Consider the following 25,467-nt stretch of genomic DNA (forward strand, 5'->3'; position numbering starts at 1 on the left):
ATGTGCGACGTATGTGTATTAGATAAGCAACGCAATCGTTTGCTGCTCTATTCTAGGTCTAGTTAAAAATCACACAACACCAAGTTTTGGTCTAAAAGGTTTATTTGGAAATATTAGCTTTCGGAGGGCTGCTCCTTCATCAGGTAGCTAAGTCGGGCAGGATCATGAGAGTTGAAAAAATGTCGTGCTGGAAAAACACAGCAGGCCAGACAGCATCCGAGGAGCAGGAGAATCGACGTTTCGGGCATGAGCCCTTCTTCAGGAATGAGACACAGAATTTATAGCATAAGATCATAGTGTCAGCTGCATGGCACTATCACCTTGTGCTATAAATTCTGTTTCTTATGATCCTGCCTCGCTAGCTACTGACAAAGGCCCCGAAAGCCAGTACTTCCAAATAAACCAGTTGGACCATAACCCGGTGTTGTGTGATTTTTAACTTTGACTACTCCAGACCAACACCGGCACCTCTTCATCACATTCTGGGTACGGCACTGAAAATTGTTGCTACTCCCTTTTGGTCTTTCTAGTCTTGATGTTGCATTGCAACACAGGAGGCCAGTTCAGGAGCTGAAGATGTTCCATATCCAAAATCGCGCTGTATTTCATTAAATAGGGGTTGAGGAAAGATAAATTAAAACAATGAGATTTTTATTGGTTGAAACTGGTTAAATGACGGAACCAGGCGGGGAAAGTGTAGTTTCGATTGGTTATTTGGAACAATCATCAGTTTACGGTGGCTAGGATTGGTTGAATGATGAGAGGCTACCGCTTGCGTTTTCTGTTTCCTGTAATTGAGATTCAGTGCGTTGCCAGGGACAGCCTTGGACAAATAAACAGAAGGATCAAGTTGTTCGTAATTTTTTGTAAGTTTTCTTTTGGAGGCAAACTTCACACTTAAGTGCGATAGTGTTTTTTGGCTAGATTGTAGAACTGGAGACTGAGTATTTAAATATTAGTAGTTGATTTCACTCACTTGCCCTTTGCAACGAAAGGGGAAAAACTGTAGGCTAAGTAATTGTGTGGAAGTGTAATACGGCAATTCCTCAGCTTCACCCTGAACTGGCATAGCCACATTGCGTACAACTTGCAATTTATATCTATCTCTAAGCAACAAGTCATTTCTCATCTGTTGTTCTCGTTAAATTAACCTTCTTTCCTTACCACTAGCTAAAGTCGGTGGTTCCAACATTTTGTAATCATTAACCACAGCTCCTAAGAGAATTGTAACCTCTCAAGTTTGTACTCAGTTAAACATTTTACATCACTATGTTTTTACGTTATTCTTGCTGTTTAAATTTGCAACATCCAAAATTACATAAGTAAATTTTATCGAGTTTGGCAAAGCATTTTATGTTGTTTTCTACACATTTAAATGTGAGATTTTTTTGAGTTCTTTGTTTCTGATTACCTCCACCTCATTAATAATGAGGAAACCCTTTTTAGCGTAAATAGGAGAATATCTAGAATAATTTAGCCCCTGATTTTATCGCCAATAGACCGTTGTTGGAACTGAAATCTTTCCAAACTGAAATATTTCTTTTAAGTTAGCAATGCATATGATTCGGGGGGGAATATTAAACTCTCCATTGATATTTTAACTAATGCAGAAAGTGGCTCGTTTGTAATGGATTTATTTCTTGTTTCATTAAGGAATTTTGAATTCTTAGCGAGAATAACTGGAGAAATCAGTACATTTTCTATACATTTATAGGATTGTCCAATCGTCCACAGAATTTTGTTTTTGAAAAATTGTTTTCTTCCGTATAGAAATTAAGATAAACTTTTTTTCTCTTCCTTAAGATTGTATTATTATTATTCTAATTCCTGTGTAATCTCTTTGTGTGTGGCCTTGTGATTATTTTGGATTTGATGTAAATTTAGGTATTTTTCTAACAATTCTTCCTTAGATACAAAGCAATGGGCCTTTTGAAAGAGACAGTCGAACAAAGTTGGATTCCACTAATTGTAAATGGAAAGTACTTCCAAGGACTTGAGGGATAATTTACATTGAAAATGCCAACCCACTGATGTTAAATGGACCAGCAGAATCTCAAATTTACTTTCTCATCTGTGCTAAATTAGTTAATCTCTGCCAGGAGAACACTTAGCTCTATAATTTGCATCAGTATTCCCTAGGATGGAGGAGGAGACATATCAGCCAAGGTTCCTGCTTCTAACTGCCATACAGTGCTTCCTCCTTTAAATGTACAATTACTAAATTTGCAAAGGTATAGGGAACTATAACTGTCACTTGGATCTTGTGTAACCAACTCTATTCATGCCAGTAACCTTGCCAAGTTTATAAAAGCCAACTAAGTGCACTCAGCAGCTGGATTGGACAGTTATACAGCAAATTTACACCTGGTTTCTTGCCAGCATTAACAGCTGGTAACAGCGGTTTGTGAATGTAGGAACAGGAGGAGACCACTTAACCCCTTGGAGCCTTTTAAGTCATTCAGTGGGGCGATGGCTGATCTCAATAATTCAATATGCCACACGTCTGAGTATGAGATTTAAAATTAGCAGTTGACTTGGGAACAATTGCTGTTTTGCAGAAGAAAGTTGTGATCTTCTTCCTCCCTTTGTATGTTCCACTTTCACACCTGAAAGATTTGTCTCTAATTTTTAGATTGTCGTCTAGTCCTATATTACCCAACTTGCAAAAATGATGTTTCCATGCCTACCCTATCTGAACCCTTATTATCTTGACAACATCCATCAAATCACCCTTAACCTTCTAAATTCCAGAAAATGCAATCCTAGAAAGTGAAATCTCTCTTCATGATTTATTGCCTGGACTCCAGTTTGGTTGAGGTTAAACCACGGCAGAATCCTATCAAGATCAATATTTTCTGCCTGAGATGTGGTGGACCCAGTTGCTTGTGGCATTCCAGATATACCTGGATATAAGGACCACCATTCCATTACCCTTCTTGATTATTTTCAGTAACTGTTCATGACATTTTAATGATCGATGTATCTGGTGATCTGCATCCCTGAAATCTCTGGGCATTCTTTGCTTTTTATCTTTTCACCATTTAGAAATTTTTTTGTCCTATAATTTATTTCCAAAATGTATTGCCTTCCATTTTCCTACACTGAAATCAATTAGTCACAGTTTTCTAGTTATTATAGCTAGCAATATGTCTTTGCATTTTATGCTCCATTTTACAAAGCTTTGCTTGCAATACTTGCTGTCTTAGTGTCATTGACAAATTGGATATGGGGCTTTCTATTCCATCATCTCAAGTCATCAAGATCAGTTGAGACTCCAACACAGATCTTTGTCAGATACTAACAATCACATCCTGAACATCAAAGTATTTGTCTATTATCCTTATGCTCTGTCTCTTAGCTCTGGCTAATTTTTTAACAAGGGCAGTATTTGGTTCCAATTCCATGAACTTCAACATTAACTGTTTCATTTGGTCTTTGTTAAAGTTTTTCAGGAATCCGTCTAAATGATATCTGCAGGTATTCCCTGTCTACTAATTTATTCACCTCTTCAAAAGAAATTAAATTGGAATTTTCCGGTATACCTGGCTCTCTCCTCTAAAGAGGTTTCAAAGTGTTCACCTTTCTCCTTCACAAACTGCAAGGACCTTCGAAGGTTAAGGTTAAGGCAGTTGCAATTATTTTCACCTATTTCCTTCAAATCCACAGTGGAAGCCATCTGGTTGGTCATTATATTGTCATTGCTTTTTTCATTACTTTTATTTTACCTGTGTTAATTTTGGTCAATTCCCTTCCCCAATTCAACCTTAAGTTTTGTGGATTTCTATTTGTTAACCTTTCTCTATCTGTAAATACTAACACAAGTTTGTTCCCAATGAAACATTTTCAAGGGATTTATATCGCTCATATTAACCTTTTTTCCTAATATATATTTATTATAACAAAAATTAAATTGTATATTTTTAGTGATCTGTTTCTAAACATTTATTTTTCACACCTTTATAGATGGGCAAAACTTAGCATTCAATTCCAGCATAGCTTTTGGGTTTCTGAGTTGTTGCCTGCCTTAAAACAATTTTTTCAAGGATACGTAATGGTTGACATGTCTTCTACCTCTAGGAAAACATCAGGATGTCTGACGTTGCAAAAGACAAAGCCGCTCGCTTACTGAGGAAGACCGGTAGCTTTTCTTCACTCAGTAGCTATGATGTCAAAGTGAAGGAAAGCAGGCGAAAGCAAAAGGAGTGAGTAATCTGTGTAAAATATTTATTGATGCTGAATAGTGACTTTTTATTTTTCTTGCTTGCTCACAAACATTGTGAAATAGCGTATCTTCAAGCTTTGACAGTAAATAACTCTGAAGTATGTTACTGGAAAATATTAAATTTTTCCGATTGTTATTGCACACAGCTATGATGTGTTAAGGCCATATAATTTCTATTAAATAAACACTGCACAGCCACATATCAAACAACTCCTTAGTTACTTTTCCTTGAAGTGCAACACACAAATTTCAATGTTACACTCGAGCATAACAGAAAGTAGATGAATCAAACTCCCATGATGATACTTATGCGGTGTTAGAAGCAATTTATACAGAGTAAGTCCGTTACCTTAATAATATTACTGATTTGAATAAGTCAAGTTTGGTGACATAGTCACATTTGTATCTGTAATTCGCATAATTGTTAATGTTTAATTTTAGTTATATTCTAACTTTTTAAATTTATTTTTCCTTCATGTGTGAAGGACATTGCTGACTCGGCTGATATTTTTATTGCGCGTACTTAATTGCCCTTGAGAAAGTGATATTGAACTGCCTTCTTAAATTGTTGCAGTTCACTTGGCATAGGAATACCACGAGGCTGCTGGTGAGGGAGATCCGGGATTTTGACTCAGCAGCAGCGATAGCGATGATATCATTCCAAACGAAGATCCCTGTGTGGCTTGTAGGGGGTTTGCCGGTGTACCCTGCGTTTGCTATCTTTGTCTTTCCAGGTGGTAGAGGTCACAGATTTGGAAGGTGTTTTTGAAGAAGTGAGTTGTAGCAATGAATTATGTACATAGTACATGCTGATACCACTGTGTGGCACTGCTAGGAGGTGAGAATTTTGAAGTTGATCAAGCAAGCATGTTGCTTTTGTCCTGGATTGTATTGAACCTCTTGAGTGATGTTGGAGTCTCGTTCATCTTGTTAACTGGAGAGTATTCCATAACTGCCCTAAATTTTGCCTTGCAGGTGCCCATCAAACATGACAGGTGGATAGGAGTGAAAATACAACTAAACATTGCAAATTGGGTATTTTTGAAGTGTTGGAGGAACAATGGTGGATGTGTAAGCAGTAGGATGGAAAATGTGGGCTGCCAGACTAACAGATCCTTGGGCCAGTGTTCAACAGGTAGAAGAAATTAGCCAGCAAGACCACTGTGTGAGATGAATGGGAACCAAAATGTAGCAGAAGAGTTAACATGGTTGTATTAGCATTGATATGTGATGGCATATAGTAGAAATATTGAGTGTTTATTATAAGTACTGATGAGAAGGAACAAAAATCACATTTTTACTTTGTGTGTGATGGTTCATGATATTTATTGCTAATATTATTTAAACATTTGTGTTTTAATATGGAAAGAACTCTGTATAACTTTGTTTTCTAATTCATTCATGTGACATGAGAATCACTGGCTAGGCCAACATTGGATGCTTTTGAGAAGGTGGTGGTGAACTTTCTTCTAGAAGTTATTGTGTGGGTTAAGAAAGAGAGATCTACTTTTAATTTCATTTGGAGCTATCAGAGATGGTGGTGGGTTGTTTGGAAATATGTGCACTTAAATGAGGCCTTTGATTTTAAAAAAAATATGTAAGTAATTCAATGCTTCAGGAAATAAGGCCAAAAGAAAGGAAAAATTGACCTGTTTACTATCAACAAGGTACCCTGTGATATTGGGATGTAGCAGAGGAAACAAGTTCCTTTGCCAAATAAATGAACAGAACCTTGTAGCAATTCTGAATCTCTGCATTACTAGTGCAGTTACATTCCCATTACAAAATCACCTCTCCTTAGTTTTACACTGGGAATGATTATTTAACAAAATCAGAGTGCTGGGAAAGACTGCAAAGCATTGAATTATTAAGCTTGACTTGGAGTGAAAGACCTGTGCTTGCAGAATGTGTTCCAAGAGTCTGAAATAACTACTTTGAGTGTCAGTTTCAATTCTTTAGAACTTTTTTCAAGTGTATTGAGTTTTCTCATTATCATCTCAACTTCATTACCTCATCCTTCAGTGCAGCACAGGAGGTACTTACTGAATCCATGAGGAGCAGTCACAAGTAGCAATACCAGTGGCAGTTACCTTTTCGGCAATTACATAGCATTCCAGCAGGAATACACCAACAGCTAACTTCCAAAGATGCCAGACACAGTTTCAGTCAGAGTTCTGTGACTGCCATTTCTATCTCTGTGCTTGCAACCCTAAAATCTGGAGTCATAACCCACAGTTTAGGTGGCCCTGCAGCTCTGTTCAGTGCCTAATTCATACATCATCTTATAATGCACCAGTGGAACACCTATGATGCCGAGAAATGAAGAAAGTAACATTTGTCTTGAGCAGTAGCAAAAAGTTGACAATTGAAGACATTGTGGCACAGAGGTAGTGTCCCTGACTCTGAGGAAGAAGGTTCAGTTTCAAGTTCCACGTGTTCCAGAGGCGTCTGAACACGAAATTTAAAAATATATAAAACTGACAATTGGAAAATGACAGCCTGTTTTACACTTTGATCTCAATCACAATGAACGTCAAGTTGTTGGACTAATTGTAACGCACAGCATCTCTTATTCACTGAGTTTTGGGTCTTAGTAAATAATGAAGCTCTCAATGATACTCAGGTACCTGAGCAGTACTCCAGTCATTTCAAACAGCATTTCTGCAGCAGAAAGTTAATATTCACCTGGAGCTGGGTGGATCTCTCCATTCAACGGAGTCAGTGCATTCTCTACAGCTTTACTTGTTTGGCTCTTAATAGCCAGCTCCTTGACTGGATTTTTATGACCTGATTTACTTGTCATAGTAGTTAGATGAAAGAGGTCACAATAGAGAGATGACAACAATTTTATTTGTACCTGAAATCCTCACTTCTTCACGCTGGCTTCCCCTCTAATTGAACTGTTTTTAAGGAGAAGCTGTAAGTCTTTTATTTACTAAAGTGCCTTTAACAGAAGGTAGCAGTCCCTCAATTCTCTGGTAGCTTGCAATTTTGTTTTATTGCAAACATATTTGGAACATTATCATGCTAACTGGGAAGCAAATGTAAACAGAAGTAAACTTAAAATGAATGTCAGGAAAAAATATCCTCCAGAATAATAAATATTTACCAAGAAAAGTTGTAGAAGCAAAGTACAATAAGATGTGGTGATGAGAGAGTTAATGAACTGAAGTGATGAGCTTGGAAGTAGTAAATTGATTTTACACATTCTGACTTTTTTTACTCCTTATGATCTTCATAATTGTGAATATAACAAAGAGTATTTGTATTGTGATATCGTTGTCATTTCCTGAGGATATCCAAACTGTTTCTCCAATATGCTCAACTAGATTAAACTTATGCCAAATTTGATGCAGTGACTTTGATACAAATATGTTCTGTCTACATCACAGTTAACAATCAGAAGTTAAATTGGAACATTGTGTAACTGTGGAACATTTAAGTCCTAAAGTAAATTAGAACATTAACTCAATGAAGATTGAGTGAAGAAGGCAATAATATGAGCCAAAATCTCTCTGTCTTCCTGAGTTAGCCAAGGAGTTATTACTGACTGTGCATGTCTCTTCTCCCTCCACACACACCACCGCCCATCCCTGCCCCTAAACACACAAAACAAAACTTTGACCATTTGTGTATGAGACCATCCACAAACATTGGGTCAATGTCTACATGTACGCTGATTTATGCACCTTTACCTGTCAGTCCTTGCCTGTCTGTATCATCTTATTTGTCTGTACCTAACCTTGCAATTGTCTTTTTCAACATTTGGGAAGACTATAGCTATTACCTTTGGCTCCACCGCAAATTCCGTCATGGAGTCATACTACATGGAAACATCCCCTTCAGTCCAACTCATCCATGCCGACTGGACAGTCCAATCTGACCTACTCTCATTTGCCCCAAATTCCTTTTTTCAACCGTTCTTAAACTTATCTTCATTCAGATACCTTTCAAATGTTCTAATTGTACCCACCACCTCCTCTGGCAGCTCGTTCCATACAAGCACCACCACCTGCATGAAAAAGTTACCCCTCAGGTCCTTTTTCAATCTTTTCCCTCTCTCCTTAAATCTATGCCCTCTAGTTTTGGACTGCAACCTTAGAGTTTTTACATCATGAAAGGTGTGGATATGGAAAATGACCTTGACCCTATCCATGCCTCTCATGATTTTATAAAGTTTTATAAGGATTTTGAGTGATTTTAATATCACATGTATTTTACAGTGGAATACAATAAAGTAGTGAAAAGCTTTCATTTGTCACCATAATCCAGCATTATTTTGAGAGTTTAAAAATAAGAGAAAATGAAATGATACAGCTTAAGGAGAAGTCCATCCATGCGTGTGTTCTGAGTTGGCTCAGAATCGCCATTGCCTCACCAGACCCAGCTAACATCGCAGTTGCTGTTCCTCAGGTGCCATCTTGCACTGCTGGGTGCACCTCACTGATGTCACCTTAGGGCTCACTCTCCCCATGCTGGTATTGAGCTCTCTTCCAAGCTGTCACCCCATCAGCCTCTGTTTCAGGGGAAAAAAGCCCCAGCCTATTCAGCCTTCCCCAATAACTCCAGTCCTAGCAACATCTATGTAATTCCTTTCTGCACTCTCTGTTTATCAACATTCTTCCTGTAGAAGGCAACCAGAATTGTATACAGGCCAGACCAATGTCCTGTACAACCACAAAGTGATGTCCCAACTCCGATACGCAATACCCTGACCAATGAAGGTAAGCGTGTCAAACACTTTTTTTCATCACAATGTCTACCTGCGACTCAGCCTTCAAGGAACTCTGACTCTGCACCCCTCGGTCTCTTTGTTCAGCAACACTCTCCAGGACCCTACCGTTAACTGCATAAGTCCTGCCCTGATTTGCCTTACCAAAATTCAACAGCTCACATTTATTTAAATTAAACTCCATCTGCCACTCCTCAGCCCATTGTCCCATCCAATCAAGGTTGCATTGTTCTCTGAAATAATCTTCTCCACTACCCCACCTCCTTTGGTGTCATCTGCAAACCTATCAACCATGTCTCCTATGTTCACATCCAAACATAAATGATGAAAAGCAGTGGACCCAGCGCCGATCCTGTTAGCACACCACTAGTCACAGATCTCCAGTCCAAAATGCAACTCTCTCCCACCTTCAAGCCAATTTTGTATCCAATTGGCTAGCACCCTTGGATCCCATGTAGTCTAACCTTACGAACCAGTCCACCATGCGGAACCTTGTTGGACACTTTGCTGAAGACTATGTTTTTAATAGTTATCTTGAACGCTTGGTTATGTTCTATATTCAGAAAACCTTCATGACTATCATGTAAGACAGTTGGCCTTGAAATAACATGTAAAGGAGATTTGCTTCAGCAATTCAGTTTTAGTTCTATACTTCGCTCATTTATTATGAAGCTTTGATGTCTTGATTAAGAATAAGCACCCTCCCGTCCCAAGCATACAGTCAAGCCAAGTAACGCAAGATATCACCATCCTACCTAACAGTGCTATCAATCCTGTCTAGGTTTTTGAAGCAATGTCATTACTATTCTATAATGCGCACATTTTTTTGCTCCATCTTAACATTTGTGTTTACTGCAAAAACCAACATGGAACAGCAATTGGCAATTCATTTGATCTGAACCTTGAAGCCTTACAAATATGGAGTTCTGGTTCAGCATACCACTAGATTTTTCCAAATAAATTTCTTATTTGTTGGAGCGGCTATCATCTTGGATAGATGAAAAAATAGTCTGAGAGGCTATTCGGTTCAGGTTCAACTACCAATTATGAATGACCTGAAGTGCACTTCTTATCCTATTAGTCAACAAATTCAGTGTTCACTGTTTTTGAAAATTTTAGAAAAAGTTAACTTAATCCAAATTTAACTTGTAGACTATTTGTTCCTCCCCACTCATTGTATTTTTCTTTAATAGTTCCATGAGTACTGTGTCCTATATGGATGATCCAGGTCATCACGATGATATTCCACGGCCAACGCAACAAATGGAAAACACATATCAGTTATGTGAGTTGAGGCATTTCAAGTTCTTGGGCTTTTCATAACTTAATGATACAAACATCAAAAATTGACAAATATTTGAAAGATTTTGATGAAAACCTGACTTTTTAATGTGTGTTTGTTAAATTAGATTTCGTAATTTGAACTCTGAGTTCATAACTTAATAGGAGCAAGCTATTAATTAGATATTGTGGAGAAAATTGACTGATAACTATTCCAAATAACAATTCTGTCGCTACTTCAGTCATTCCAATTCATAACTGTTTCAAGTTTAGTGCATTTGTTCTTCAGTCCTGTAGAAGTTAAAGAAACCTAGTGTAATCACAAAATTTCTTTAGCAATGAATTGCAGAGAAATATTCTCTGCAGTTTAAGTGTGGCAATAGTGTTTGTGTTCTTGGAGAGTATGATTGGGTTAGGGAAATGTATTCGTACAGTTACTTTCTTTCTCCTATCAGGTTCTTGTCTGAGTTATTTGAGTTATCTTCAGCTGTACCTAGTTATTGTATATACAGTATTAAAATAGCTTAAAATGCTATATTATTAGGATTTTTAAACAGAATTGTGAGATGCTAACATTTGGTTAGAAATAATATGGAGAGTCAATTTAAGCAGAGGATCCCGGATATGTGTGTGTAAAATCATTTAAAGGTGACAGAAGACAAAGGTTAATAGAGCATACATGATTTATTAACAGTTGTGCACTGCACAATACCGACAACATTTTACTAAAATTACATGAGACTAGTTAGACCTAAGTTGGAATATTGTGTGCAGTTTTAATGCCACACTTCAATGCATTCACATCCTTCTTGGAGAGACCTCAGAAGAAATTCCCAGGAATGAGAAACTTCAGTAATGAAGATAGTGCAAGTTTTTCCAAACTATTTTCTTTGGATAAGAGAAGATGAAAAAAAGTTTGAAAATCGTCAATGTCATTCAGGGGGTTGGGTAGAGGGAAAGTGTTCCCAATCTTAAGCAGATCAAGGAAAAAGTGGGTACAGCTTTGAAGTCATTTGCCAAGGAGGAAATGAAATGGAAGAAAAATCTTTTACTCAAAACGAGTAGTTAGGGTCTGGGAGGACTGCCTGTCTGGGTGGAATCATGTTCAATTGTTTCATCCAAGAGGGTGTTAGTTGATAGTTTCTCTTTTTCAGTTCAATGTGCAGAGATGTGGGAGGGGGAAAATGCAGGAGATCAGCATCAAGCCATAATATTAATTCAGAGAGCCATTGCAGATACAACAGGCTGGCTGCTGTTTCAGACTAACAATTCTGTGTTATAGATAGGAAAGGAGGTTATTGGCTGTCAGGAAGGATATTGATACAAATCTTCTGATCTGTGGTGGAATCCCTATTTCCAACACAGAGCAGAGAACAAACTGCCCACTTACTTTTGGTCAGTTTCTTGGGTGAGGGGCCAGGCATCTTCTGTGCTGAACAGCATGGATGAAACCAAGATTGCTTGCAGCCAGCAGCAGAGAGGATTGGCACTGAACCAGTGCCTGGGTTTTCAGCTGTAAATATCCTAATCTGAGGTTTGCATGTCCTTGAGCCATTCTGGCAATTGCCCTATTCATTCCTATCTTGATCTTTTATACCTCTATAAAGTCCTTCTACCATCTTGTACAGCCTAAAGATAAAAGTCCTAGCTTATCCAATCTCTCCATATAACTCAGACCATTAAGTTTTGGCAACATCCTTGTAAATTTCTTCATTCTTTCCAGTTTAATAACCTCCTATAGTAAGGTCACCAAGACTGAAGACAATACTCCAAGTGCAGCCTCACCAACGTCCTGTATAACTGCAACATAATTTCCCAACTTTTATACTCTGTGCGCTGACTGATTAAAGCCTTCCTCACTGTCCTGTCGACCTGTGACTCCAAGGACCCTCTTTTCCACTAAACTTCTTAAGGCTCTAGCATTCATGATAAAATTCCTACCTTGATTTGACTTTCCAAAACACACGACCTCCTACTTATCTATATTAAACTCCATTTGATATTTCTCAGCCCAATTCCCCAGCTGATTAAGTTCCTGCTGCAATTTCTGATAACCTTCCTCACTGTCCACAATACCGTCAATTTTAGTGTCATCAGCAAACCTATTAATCATGCCTTTTTTATTCTCATCCAAATCATTGATATAGATAAAAAACAGTAATGGGCATAGCACTGACACCTGAGGCACTCCACTCGTCACAGGCCTCCAGGCCAACAAGCATCCTTCCACTATTACTCTCTGCTTCCTACCATCAAGCCAATTTGCCAGCTTGCCCTGCATTCCATGCAATCTAACCTACCAGAACAGCCTACCATGTGGAACCTTATCAAAGGTCTTGCTGAAATCCATATAGACCACATCTGTCGCCCTGTCCTCATCAACGTTCCTGGTCACTTCATCGAAGAACTCTAATAATTTTGTGAGGCATGATCTTCTCTGCACAAAACCATGCTGAATACTCGTAATCAAGCCCTGGCTCTCCAAATGCATGTACAGTGGAACCTCGATTATCCGAACGAGATGGGCAGATAGTATTTTGTCCAGATAGTTGATTATTCGAATAACTGATTCAATGCCTTGCTCTAGGACTTGGAGGTTTCTGAAGTTTCCTTGTTTCCTTGCTCTGCCTGCCTTGCTCCCTCTCTCTGTTTCAGGGTTTGTTTCTGAGCAGACACATAATTGTGTGTAAGGGACCTGCAGCATTGCTGTAGCCTCTCCCCACCACTGTCTCACTTCAATGGGATTGACGCTTGCTATATTCACTCTCCGTTCAGGAGACTAGGCAACAGCACATCGCTGCGCTCCGGCCTCGACCACTGCCCCCTGCGCACCCGTGTGGGGAAAGAGAGAGTGGGAGGACAGTCTTTTGGAGATGGTACCTGGGCTCCCATTGATGTCCAAGACTGTTCTCGGCAACATTTCAGTGAGCCGAATCCACTTTAAATCTCTATAAACAAAAGACACGATTAGCGTTGGTAACACCTCTTTATGTAATGTTTCTATTGGGACCTTGAGATCTTCTTCGGATAATTTGAAATTCGGATAATTGATATTGGATAATCGAGATTCCTCTGTATATCTTATCTACCCCAGAATCTTCTCAAGTAACTTACCCTCCACAGATATTAGGCTTACAGATCCATAGTTCCCAGGTTTTTTCACAACCCTTCTTGAATAATGGGGCAACATTCGCAACCCTCCAGTCTTCTGGGACCTCACCCGTGGCTAATGATAATGTAAAAATATCAGCCAGGATGCCCACTATTTTTCTTTAGCCTCTTGCAGTGTTCTTGGCTATATCTGGTCAGAACCAAGAGCTTTATCCACCTTCATACATTCTAATACATCCAACACCACCTCTATTGTGATATGGACTGTCCCCAAGATATTATCACTAACTTCCCCAAGTTCCCAAATCATCTTGTCTTTCTCCATGATAAACACTGAGGAGAAATATTCATTGAGAACCTTGCCCATCTCTCGTGGTTCTACACATATCTATCCACTTTGGTCCTTGAGGGGCCCTATTCTCTCTCTAGTTACTCTTTTTTTTCTTTAACATACTTAAAGTACCTTTTTGGATTCACTCTAACCTTCTCAACCAAGGCTATCTTGTGCCTCCTTTTCGTCCTCCTGATTTCCTTCTTGGGTAACCTCCTGAATTCCCAGTATAGCTCCAAAGGTCCCCTTGATCCCAGCTGCCTGTACCAGAGCAACGCCTCCTTTTATCTGGTCAAAGCCTCAGCATCTCTTCTCATCCACAGTTCCCTATACCTACCAACCTTGCCCTTCACCCCCACAGGGACATATGGACCTTCAACTCTAGCTATCTCACTTTGAAAGGCCTCCCACTTATTAGAGGTCCCTTTGCCTGCAGACAAACTATTCCAATCAACCTCTGCAAGCTCCTGTCTCATTCCATCATGTCTAAGGTTTACCAGGAGTCTGCCTAGATTAGAGGGTATGAGCTATAAGGAGAGTCTTGGAAAAACTCTGATTGGTTTCTCTGGATCAGCGGAGGCTGACAGGAGATTTGATACAAGTCTATAAAATTATAAGATGAACAGATCAGGTTGACAGTCAGAATGTTTCCCCCAGAGTTGAATCGAAGGGGCATGCATTTAAGGTGAGCTCTGGTGTGGTGGGGGTTTTCAAAGGACATTTGAGGCATAAATGTTTTAGAGTGGTAGCAGTATGGAATGTGAACTGGGGATTGTGGTGGAGGCAGATACAAAAGGGCATTTAAGAGACTTTTAGATAAACACCATGAATTTGCAAGGAATGGAGGGATTTGGACCAAGGGCAGGCTAATTTGGTGTCATGTTCAACACAATATTGTTAGCCGAAGGACCCATTCCTGTGCTGTACAGTTCAATGTACTATGTTCTCAGTTTAGTTGTAACAATACTAGAAACCTGGAATCATCCACTGCCCTTGGCATTCATTGTTGCTAAGAATGTAACTGTAGTGTATACAGGCTTGATTTGTGCTTCAAATGTCATATGGAAGTTCCAGTAGTGTTGTTGTCATTGCTATTTTCCACAGATGTTGGATACTTTGAACATATTTTTGTTTTTCAGACTTTTCTTCATCTTTATACCTTTTATATTTATGTACATGATGTTGATTACCAGCCCTAGCTTCTAAATTATTTTAAAGAAGCTATACCTCCTTCCAGATCCAACAAAGTATTTCCCAGGGGCCACTGTGAACAATATTCTCAAAGACGTCCTGCCAAGCTATTTACAGGAGGAGAAGTATGAGCCTGAACTCTGCAGGCAAATGACGAAGACCATTTCAGAAGTAAGTTGAACATAAAAATACGTTTCTCTACCTGATCTTTCTCCCTCGCTATACTCCACATTCCATCTTTGCTAAATATTGGGAAAACAGACCATCACTCTGAAACAGTGAGGAAAAGTGAGGACTGCAGATGCTGGAGATCAGAGTTGAAGAGTGTGGCGCTAGAAAAGCACAGCCAGACAGGCAGCATCTGAGAAGCCGGAGAATCAACATTTTGGGCATAAGCTCATTCCTGATGAAGACCTTATGCCCGAAATGTTGATTCTTCTGCTCCTCGGAAACTACCGGACTGGCATCACTCTGAAGCACAATGTTATGCAGATCATCCAGGAGGCTGAGGGAGTAATTGAGAAGATGTACAGGGAAGTGGTCACTCCCCAGAAACAGGATAAGGACAACTGGGTTACTGTCAGGGGGAGGAAAGGGAACCAACAGATAGGGCAGGGATCCCCTCTGGCCGTTCCCCTCAGCAATAAGTATACAGTTTTGGATACTACTGGTGGGGACGGCCTACTAGTGGAAAGCCATAGTTGTCATGTCTCTGGCACTGAGCCTGGCACTGTGGCTCAGAAGGGAAGGGCGGACGAATAAAAAAACACTAGTGGTAGGGGACTCAATAGTTAGACGGATTGACAGGAGATCCGTCGAGTGGGACAACACTTTGGTGACAGTGACCACAACTGCCTCACATTTACTATAGCCTTTAAGAGGGAAAGGAGCAGTTCCCCAATTAAATATCTTCCCTTGGTAAAAGGAAATTGTAACACTAATAGACAGGAGTTGGGAAGTACACATTGAGAGCAATTGTTCCACAAAAAGGGCACAGAAGACATGCGTAGACTGTTTTAAGGAGCAGTTTTTGCGAGTGATGCACACATTTGTTCCTCTGAGACAGGTAAGAAGGGGTAAGATTAATGAGCCTTGGAGGATGAGAACAGAGGAGCTTCTTGTCTAAAGGAAGAAAGCAGCTTACATAAGGTGGAGGAAGCAAGGATCTAGCACAGCTTTAGAGGATTACAGGCTTACTAGAAAGGAGGTCAGAAATGGACTGAGGAGAGCCAGGAGGGGGCACAAAAAAGGCTTGGCAAGAATGATTAGGGAGAACACAAAGGCATTTTACTCGTACATGAGGAATAAGAAAATAATCAGGGAGAAGGTAGGGCCGATCAGTGATAGCGTGGAGTCTGAGCAGATAAGAGAAGTCCTAAATGAGTTTTTGCTTCGATCTTCACTAAGGAAAGAAACCTTGTTGTGAATGAGAACTTTGAGGAGCTGGGGTACAGGCTTGACCAGATCAAGATTGTTGAGTTGATGTGCTGGAAATTTTGGCAAATGTTGTGATTGATAAGTACCCACAGCCAGACCAGATTTATTGTAGGTTACTTCAGGAAGTGAGAAAGGAGGTTGCTAAGCTGCTGGCGAAGATCTTTGCTTGCTCATTCTCCACTGGAGTCGTATTGGAGAATTGAAAGGAGGCAAATGTTGTTCCTCTTTTCAAGAAAAGTATTGGGGAAATCCCTGGCAATTATAGACCAGTGAGTCTTACATCTGTCGTCAGCAGGGTTTTGGAAAGAATTCTGAGGGATAGGATTTATGATTATTTATAAAAGCAGAGCATGATTAAAGGCAGTAAGCATGGCTTTGTGACGGGCAGGTCCTGCCTAACTAATCTTATTGAGTTCTTTGAGGAGGTGACAAGTCAGGTCGACAAAGGTTGAGCAGTGGATGTGGTGAATATGGACTTCAGCAAGACACTTGATAAGGTTCTCCATGGTATGCTCCATTCATAAAGTAGGGGGCGGAGGGTATGAGATACAGGGAGATTTGGCTATCTGGATTTGGATTTGGTTGGCTGACAGAAGACAGAGAGTGGTTGTAGACAGAAAGTATTCTGCCTGGAGGTCAGTGTTGAGTGCTGTCCCGCAGGGCTCTGTTCTTGGGCCTCTGCTCTTTATAGTTTTATAAATGACTTGGATGAGAATGTTGAGGGGTGGGTTAGTAAATTTGCAGATGACACAAAGGTTGGAGATGTCGTCTATAGTATAGAGAGCAATTTCAGGCTGTAGCGTGACATAGACAGGAAGCAAAGCTGGAATGAGAAATGGCAGATGGATAAATGCAAAATGATGCATTTTGGAATGTGTAACTCAAATGCTGAATATAGGATTAAAGACAGGATTCTTGGCTGTGTGGAAGAACAGAGGGACCTTGGTGTTCAAGTACAGAGATCCCTTAAATTTGCCAGCCAAGTGGATAGGGTTGTTAAGAAAGCTTTTGGTCTAGACTAGAGTGATGCTGGAAAAGCACAGCAGGTCAGGCAGCATCCAAGGAGCCCTGTACCTGCTCCCGGAGGACCAGTTCCACCACAATACACACCAGATGGCCTCCTTCTTTAAAGACTGCAATTTCCCTTCCCACATGGTTGAAGATGCCCTCCAATGCATCTCATCCACATCCCGCTCCTCCGCCCTCAAACCCCACCCCTACAACCTTGACAAGGCCAGAACCCCCCTGGTCCTCACTTTCCACCCTACCAACTTTCGCATTAACCACATCCAAGCAGACCCCACTACCAGAGATATATTTCCCTCCCCACCTCTTTCTACTTTCCGCAAAGACCATTCCCTCTGTGACTACCTGGTCAGGTCCACATGCCCCAACAACCCACCCTCCCGTCCTGGCACCTTTTCCTGCCACCGCAGGAATTGCAAAACCTGTGCCCACACCCCCTCCCTCACCACCATCCAAGGCCCCAAAGGAGCCTTCCACACCTATCAAAGTTTCACCTGCACATCCACCGATGTCATTAATTGTATCTGTTGCTTCCAATGCGGTCTCCTCTACACTGGGGAGACTGGCCGCCTTCTCACAGAGCGCTTTAGGGAACATCTCTGTGACACCCACACCAGTCAACCCCACCGCCCTGTGGCCCAAAATTTCAACTCCCCTTCCCACTCTGCCGAGGGCATGGAGGTCCTGGGCCTCCTCCACCGCCACTCCCTCACCATCTGACGCCTGGAGGAAGAATGCATCATCTTCCACTTCAGAACACTTCAATCCCAGGGCATCAATGTGGACTTCACCAGTTTCTTCATTTCCCCTCCCCCCACCTTACCCCAATCCCAAAATTCCAGTTCACCATTCTCATGACCTGTCCTACTTGCCAATCTTCCTTCCCACTGATCCGTCCACCTTCCTCTCTGACCTATCACCTTCATCCCACCCTCATTCACCTACTGTAGTCTTTGCTACCTTATCCCCAGCCCCACCCACCCCTCCCATTTATCTCTCCACCCTGGAGGCTCCCCGCCTCCATTCCTGATGATGGGCTTTTGCCCAATACCTCGATTTTCTTGCTCCTCGGATACTGCCTGACCTGCTGTGCTTTTTCAGCACCGCTCTAGTCTAGACTCTGCTTTCCAGCATCTGCAGTCCTTACTTTTGCCAAGAAAGCTTATGGTGTTTTGGCTTTCATTAACAGGGGGATCAAGTTTAAGAGCCGGGAGGTTTTGCTACAGCTCTCCAAGTCCCTGGTGAGACCACATTTGGAATATTGTGTCCAGTTCTGGTCGCCCTACTATAGGAAAGATACAGAGGCTTTGGAGAGGGTGCAAAGAAGGTTTACCAGGAGGCTGCCTGGACTGGAGAGCTTGTCTTACGAAGAGAGGTTGACTAAGCTTGGACTTTCTCTCTGGAGAGCAGGAGGAAGAGAGGTGACCTGATCGAGGTATACAAGGTAATGAGAGGCATGGATAGAGTTGATAGCCAGAGACTTATCCCCAGGGCAGGATTGACTGGCACGAGGGGTCATAGTTTTAAGATATTTGGAGAAGGATATAGAAGAGATGTCAGAGGTAGGTTCTTTACGCAGAGAGTTGTGAATGCATGGAATGCGTTGTCAATGGTGGTGGTGGAAGCAGAGTCATTAGGGACATTTAAGCGACTGCTAGATATGCACAGAGACAGCATTGAATTGAGGGATGTGTAGGTTAGGTTATTTTATTTTACATTAAGATTAATCCTCGGCACAACATTGTGGATCAAAGGGCCTGTTCTGTGCTGTACTTTTCTAGGTTCTATGTTCTATGTTCTATTATATCAAATAAAAGTTGTATTCTCTTGCTAATGAAAGTAATGGAAGTAGGTGTCCAACTAACAGAATACAATCTTGATAATTGCAACTGTAGTTACCAGAATGAAGGTTATCGAATGGGTAATGTAGCAAATAACAAAGATGGTTCCAGATTTCAGATCTGCGACAGAGGACAAAAGAAGGATTTTCTTTTGCACGCAATGTTGTGTTCTGACTGTGCCAGCAGAGTGCACTGATAATCAAGCACCACTATTCACCAATGCACCATTGGTATAAATGTGCTGATTGAAGCACCAAAGTGGTTAATTACTTCTTTTTTTATTATTGCTATTCCAAATAAAATTCACCATGATTTTTTAGTGAACTCAAAATAATCTGTTTGTCTGTCATAGGAAAAAAAAGTTTGAAGTGACATTGCATTATTTCCATACACAGACAAACTCGTACAGTCTTAAAAATTTATTGGCTTCTCAGGAATTTCTGCTGAGAACAGGATTTCAGGAGGAATGACTCAATCCATCAGAATTCCTAAGTCCAAAAAGATTTAAGCAGCCCATAGCACACAAGCCCATAGTCCTTCGAAGCCAGGGTTTTCTAGTAAATAAGGGAGCAAGCCCCACCTCTTATCTCCTTGAAAGCTTTGGTTGGTTATTTTCTCCAAAGTCATGTGAGTTCGAACAAAGATCACGTAAACCATCACACACATTGATTGGAAATGAAGCCAGATTAATTACTTGGTGAAAATCCCGTTTCACTCCAGGAACTATGGAAAGTGGTTAAAATCCTCCAGTCTTCCCCAGGTAAGTTCTTAAATATGTCGTCCTGACAGTGGATAAAGCATAAAATTAGAAAGTCAGAATTGTAGGCTGAGAAGTGACTGATGGAGTTTAATTCAGATAAATGCGAGGTGCTGCATTTTGGGAAAGCAAATCTTGGCAGGACTTCTACACTTAATGGTAAGGTCCTAGGGAGTGTTGCTGAACAAAGAGACCTTGGAGTGCAGGTTCATCACTCCTTGAAAGTGGAGTCGCAGGTAGATAGGATAGTGAAGAAGTCGTTCGGTATGCTTTCCTTTATTGGTCAGAGTATTGAGTACAGGAGTTGGGAGGTCATGTTGCGGCTGTATAGGCCACTGTTGGAATATTGTGTGCAATTCTGGTCTCCTTCCTATCGGAAAGAGGTTATGAAACTTGAAAGGGTTCAGAAAAGATTTACAAGGATGTTGCCAGGGTTGGAGGATCTGAGCTACAGGGAGTGGCTGAACAGGCTGGGGCTGTTTTCCCTGGAGCGTCGGAGGCTGAGGGGTGACCTTATAGAGGTTTATAAAATTGAGGGGCATGGATAGGATAAATAGCCAAAGTCTTTTCCCTGAGGTCAGGGAGTCCAGAACAAGAGGGCATAGGTTTAGGGTGAGAGGGGAAAGATATGAAAGAGACCTAAGGGGCAACTTTTTCACACAGAGGGTGGTACGTGTATGGAATGTGCTGCCAGAGGATGTGGAGGAGGCTGGTACAATTGCAACATTTAAGAGGAATTTGGATGGGTATATGAATAGGAAGGGTTTGGAGGGATATGGGCTGGGTGCTGGCAGGTGGGACTAGATTGGGTTGGGATGTCTGGTCGGCATGGACTGGTTGTACTGAAGGGTCTGTTTCCATGCTGTACATCTCTATGATAATTTATGGAATAAGATCTTAAGGAAGGATACTGAAGTAAATCATAAAGATGGCTTTAGGACATTACTAGATGAATGTATATGGTTAGAAAGGCACACAATATCTGAGAAAGGAACAAATGCTTTGAATTGAAACATATCTTTGAGCTGAAAAAGATTTGAATTGCTAACTGTCAATAATTATATCAAGGTTTACCAAAAAAATTCAAGATCATACTTATAACTGTTTTTACTGGAACTGGCAACACTGTACCTTCATTTTTATTATCTTTTATAACTGAAAGAGCTTTTCCCTTTTTGTTTTCAATATTATCCTATTCCCGCGGATGGGTCACTGCAGTCTCAAGCCATTCGCTCACTGAAAGTTCATGCATCCATGACTTCATTGACAATTTTCTGCAAACAAAATAGAAGGTTTTTTTTCTTTCAGACTGTAATTTGGATGAGCTAAGCGGCAAATCAATATGTCTTTTTGTTGACCTCTGAGAATTGAGTTTTAACACAACCCACAGATGAAATTAAAGCCTGCACCCTACTCCAATATCATTTCATTTAGGACCTTTACAGGAGCAGTGACAAACCACAGTGCAGCATGGTCCAAAGCTCAGCCCACACTGGCATGAAATTGATAGTCTCATATGTAAGCCTTTGACATTTCTTGCTGTCGAGGGAAGGGAAGAGGTTGGTGGAGCTGCAGGTAATTGCTTCTTCAGAGAATCATTTTGGAGATTTTGTCTTTGATCCAATGTAAGTATAATTTGTTGCCTGCCGGATCTTTGCATGCATGGGAGAAAATTAAGGTACTTGCTCTTCTAGGAGATGCAGTAGATCATTGGTACATTTTTGCTAAAGTTAAGAGAAAAGAAACAACTCCCAGAAAAAATAAAAATCCTATTGACCACCAATGACATTCATCCAGTTCACATATTTCTGCATTAAAATCATGAGCAATTGTGGAAATCAGAATTTTTTTCATGTGAAGTATTGTTTTAATTTATTGAAATAATCCTCAAACCCACCTCTCTTCTCTCTGTTCTTTCTCAAAGTCACTAAATGCCAAGAAATAAAAGATTAATGTTTCCCTTCAAACATCTTTAATGTGTATTGTCAGACTGTTTGGCTTTTATAAATTAAATTGATGGACTGGAGCATAAGACCTGTGCAACTGATACCACCATGGTTGAAAACATTGAGAGACTAATTGCATTCATAGTTAAGTAATAGTTCAAAGTTTGGGAGAAGATTTGTAGCTTGGGTGCTCGTTGTTGTGGTTCTGTTCACCGAGCTGGGAATTTGTGTTGCAGACACTTTGTCCCCCGTCTAGGTGACATCCTCAGTGCTTGGGAGGATGCACATTTCCCAAGCACTGAGGATGTCACCTAGACAGGGGACGAAACATCTGCCACACAAATTCCCAGCTCTTAAGTAATAGTGACAGGTTTTGAAAGCCTGTTTTCTACATAGATAAATCCAGGAGTTATACCATCTTGATGTTCAAGAAAAGAATGTACTGGAGTAAGAAGCATAGTGATGGTTCTTAATTTTAGTGCAATAAAGATAGAGAAATGTAAGTAGATAGCACAGAATTCCACAGAAAAACAAAACTTCTTCCTGCAATGGATTAGCATATGAGGCCTTGCAAAGCTGATTTCATCACTCATTTGTCAGATTTCTGCTTTTCTCCATGTCGATAAGCAACAGAATAGTACTGTTATTTCATAGTATAGTCTTAGAAAATAAACATCACAAATAAAACAATCTAATTGAAAACTAGATGAAGATAGCAATAAGTACAGCATATATCTCTGTAACATTGTGAGAATTTAACCTTACTACAATTATACAGCACTTTTTGAAGCTTTTCCCTACCTGAATGTTGTTCTGAAACATTAAAGCTGAGGAAAACTAAATCTTTTAATTAAGAGCCTTTATCTCTCTTCTGGCCAACCCAAATCCAAAAAACTGCTTTGAAAACTGAACATATTTTGTCATCTCAGTCAATTTGTGGCACATTAGCTGAGTCAATCTAGATCATTTCAAAATAAATTAACATACTAAATGAAGTAACACACTAATTCCCAAAAATAAATGTCAGTTTGACTTAACTCCACTAGTAAATCAACTGATAAATTCTCTAAAAGTAAGTTCCAGAATATGGATATGCATATTCCCAAAAACCATTCAGCTTTTCCTTGACTATGGTTTTGTTGAAACCAGTCCTTTTTAATTTTTGAGAAATATCTTTTAAGGCAAATAGACTAAAAAATGTTGTCAGAAACCTCCCCTCTTCCCACTTTCAATGGTAGAGACAACTGAAATCTTCTCGTGATGCACTTAAAGATCAAACTAGAAAAACCTTGGAAAACATACATGACACACAATGAAAGAGATAATGGAAAAGTCACATATTTTTGAAAAACCTCAATGTAATAATGGAATTGGAACTTTTAGGCATTGGTGTTATGTATACCTTGCAATAAGCTAAACATCTATTGTTGAGAAGGGATTATTGCATGTAAAGAGTAGTAGAATCTGTATTGAATAAATGCTTGTCATTTTTAGGTCATAAAAGCTCGAGTAAAGGATCTCATGATTCCACGATACAAGATAATTGTTTTAATCCATATTGGACAGCTGAATGAACAGAGTATACGCATTGGCAGCCGTTGTCTTTGGAATTCCAATACAGACACGTTTTCTTCTTTCTCTTTCTGTAATCAGTCTCTGTTTGCTGTTGCTAATGTTTTCGCGGTGTACTTTGAGTAAAATGTGCCTGGACAATAGAATGAAAAATTACAATGATCCTGACTATAAAGCTTCCACTCCAAGAAATCATATGTATGTTATTTGATATCAGTGACATTCAACATATGCTGGGGACTACACTGCAGTCTGACTGTCCCCATTTATAAGTGTCAGCAGACTTCCAACAATCTTGTCCTCCTGTGGGATATTAAACAACTGGGATTTTGACTTGTTCTCTTTTTCTTGCTAGCAAAAGAAGGCAAGACAATGATATTTGAATGTAGAGCTTTCCTAGCTTCTGTATAAGCAACTGAACAAGCATAAATGGTAATGAAAATAAAGAAGCCTCTTACATTTTTGCTATAGCGCCTTCACAGCCGACCCCAAAGTGCTTTCCAGCCATTTAGTTCTGCAACTAATTTGCACACAGCAGACAGGAAGGTAATTAATAGCCAAGATCATTTATTTTCTGACACTGTGCAATAAACATTGGCTAGGCCATCAGCGATAATTCACAGAAACTAGGATCACGAGTAGACCATTTGGCCCTTTTGAGCATGTTCTGCCATTCATTCTGATCATGGCTGATCATTGACTCAATAGCCTGTTCCTGCTTTTCCTCCATACCCACTAATGCCTTTGCCTCGAAGCTAAATCCAACCCCTCCTTGAAATCCCCTATTCTTCTTCTAAACACGCTCTTGGTTATGTTTTGTCCACTTAAGATGACAGACAGAACCTTGATGCAACATATTGTCCAAAATACAGTGTTTCCAATGGTATGGTGTTCCTTCAGTAGTAAATTAGTGTGTCAGCTCCATTTATTTTGGTGTGCTCAAGTCTGAGAGCCTCAAACTCTCGATGCACTTGAACAATCATTGGTCCCATTTTTGATTTATTTTGTTCTCTTCCTCTAATCTGGAATTAACTGTGGCAGTATAATTAAAATGGCCATCTCATTGTGTAAAGAATCTCAGGCATGTATTTGATTACTGCTATGCCGGTATGCTATTTATTCTGAGGGCAATTGTTTTTTTTCAAGAAAGGCATCATGTGGAACTGTGGATCTCCAAAGACCTGGCCTGTTGGTAATCTGATAGTACGCAACCAATACTTAATTTGTAGCAGAGCTTTGTAATCTCCATGCTAAATATAACATTATTTTGACCTAAAATTCATATTTATGTTACATTGCAATTCATAAAGATGATTAATTATTGAATTGCTTCATTGCAAATTTTGACTTCCCAAATAGAAACATTTCAACTGTGTTTCAAATGGGCATCAAATATATTTCTAAACTGTTACAACATATAAATCACCTAATTAAGTTATTTAATTGAGCCATGGAATGCTCCTGTAGAAAGTGATTATTGAACTTACATCTTCATTCATTTTGCAGCAACACTTCACTAGACAAGAAGTGAGAGCCGATTAGAATGTTAGAAAGCTTCATAATTTTGTTGTGGTCTGATTAATGATTTTTTTTCTTCAGACTGATATCATGGTGAATAAAACAAAACAATTCTAAAAGATAAAGTGTACACAGTGTACCAAGTGTACAATCATTGTGTTTAATAACTTACTAATTCTCCCTACTTACCTCTCACTTGCCTCCTCTCTCCCACCTACTTGCTTGCGGTTGTCCCTCTCCTCATTTTCACAGCTGTTCAAGAGAGGGACAACAGGAGAGAGAAACTGAGCTGGAAAGGTCTAGATGGGGGAATTGAGGATATTACTGGTGAGCAGGAGAGAATATTGTGGAGGCTGCTGGCTAGAGGGCTGGCAAGGTTCCACATTATCTCCTCTTAAGAAAACCTGGCCCTCAAACTCTTGACAACCCAACAGGAACCTTCTGCAGAAACAACAAATCTGGGGGGATTAAGCCCATGTTCTGTGAGCTGCTGCTACTACTG

The 25,467-nt window shown here is 40.0% G+C and overlaps 1 protein-coding gene across 1 annotated transcript; it reads left to right on the forward strand.

The window, feature by feature from the left end:
* Positions 1-793: 793 nt before the first annotated feature.
* On the forward strand, positions 794-23,639 carry dynlt5 (dynein light chain Tctex-type family member 5). The gene is made up of 5 exons (XM_072573306.1): positions 794-866; positions 4,078-4,202; positions 10,148-10,239; positions 14,915-15,039; positions 23,370-23,639. Exons 2-5 carry the CDS (start codon positions 4,090-4,092, stop codon positions 23,571-23,573), a joined length of 534 nt encoding a protein of 177 aa, XP_072429407.1. The 5' UTR covers positions 794-866; positions 4,078-4,089; the 3' UTR covers positions 23,574-23,639.
* The last annotated feature ends 1,828 nt before the right edge of the window (positions 23,640-25,467 follow it).

This window comes from Chiloscyllium punctatum, chromosome 7 (assembly GCF_047496795.1).
Source record: "Chiloscyllium punctatum isolate Juve2018m chromosome 7, sChiPun1.3, whole genome shotgun sequence".
Classification (NCBI taxonomy): Eukaryota; Metazoa; Chordata; class Chondrichthyes; order Orectolobiformes; family Hemiscylliidae; genus Chiloscyllium; species Chiloscyllium punctatum.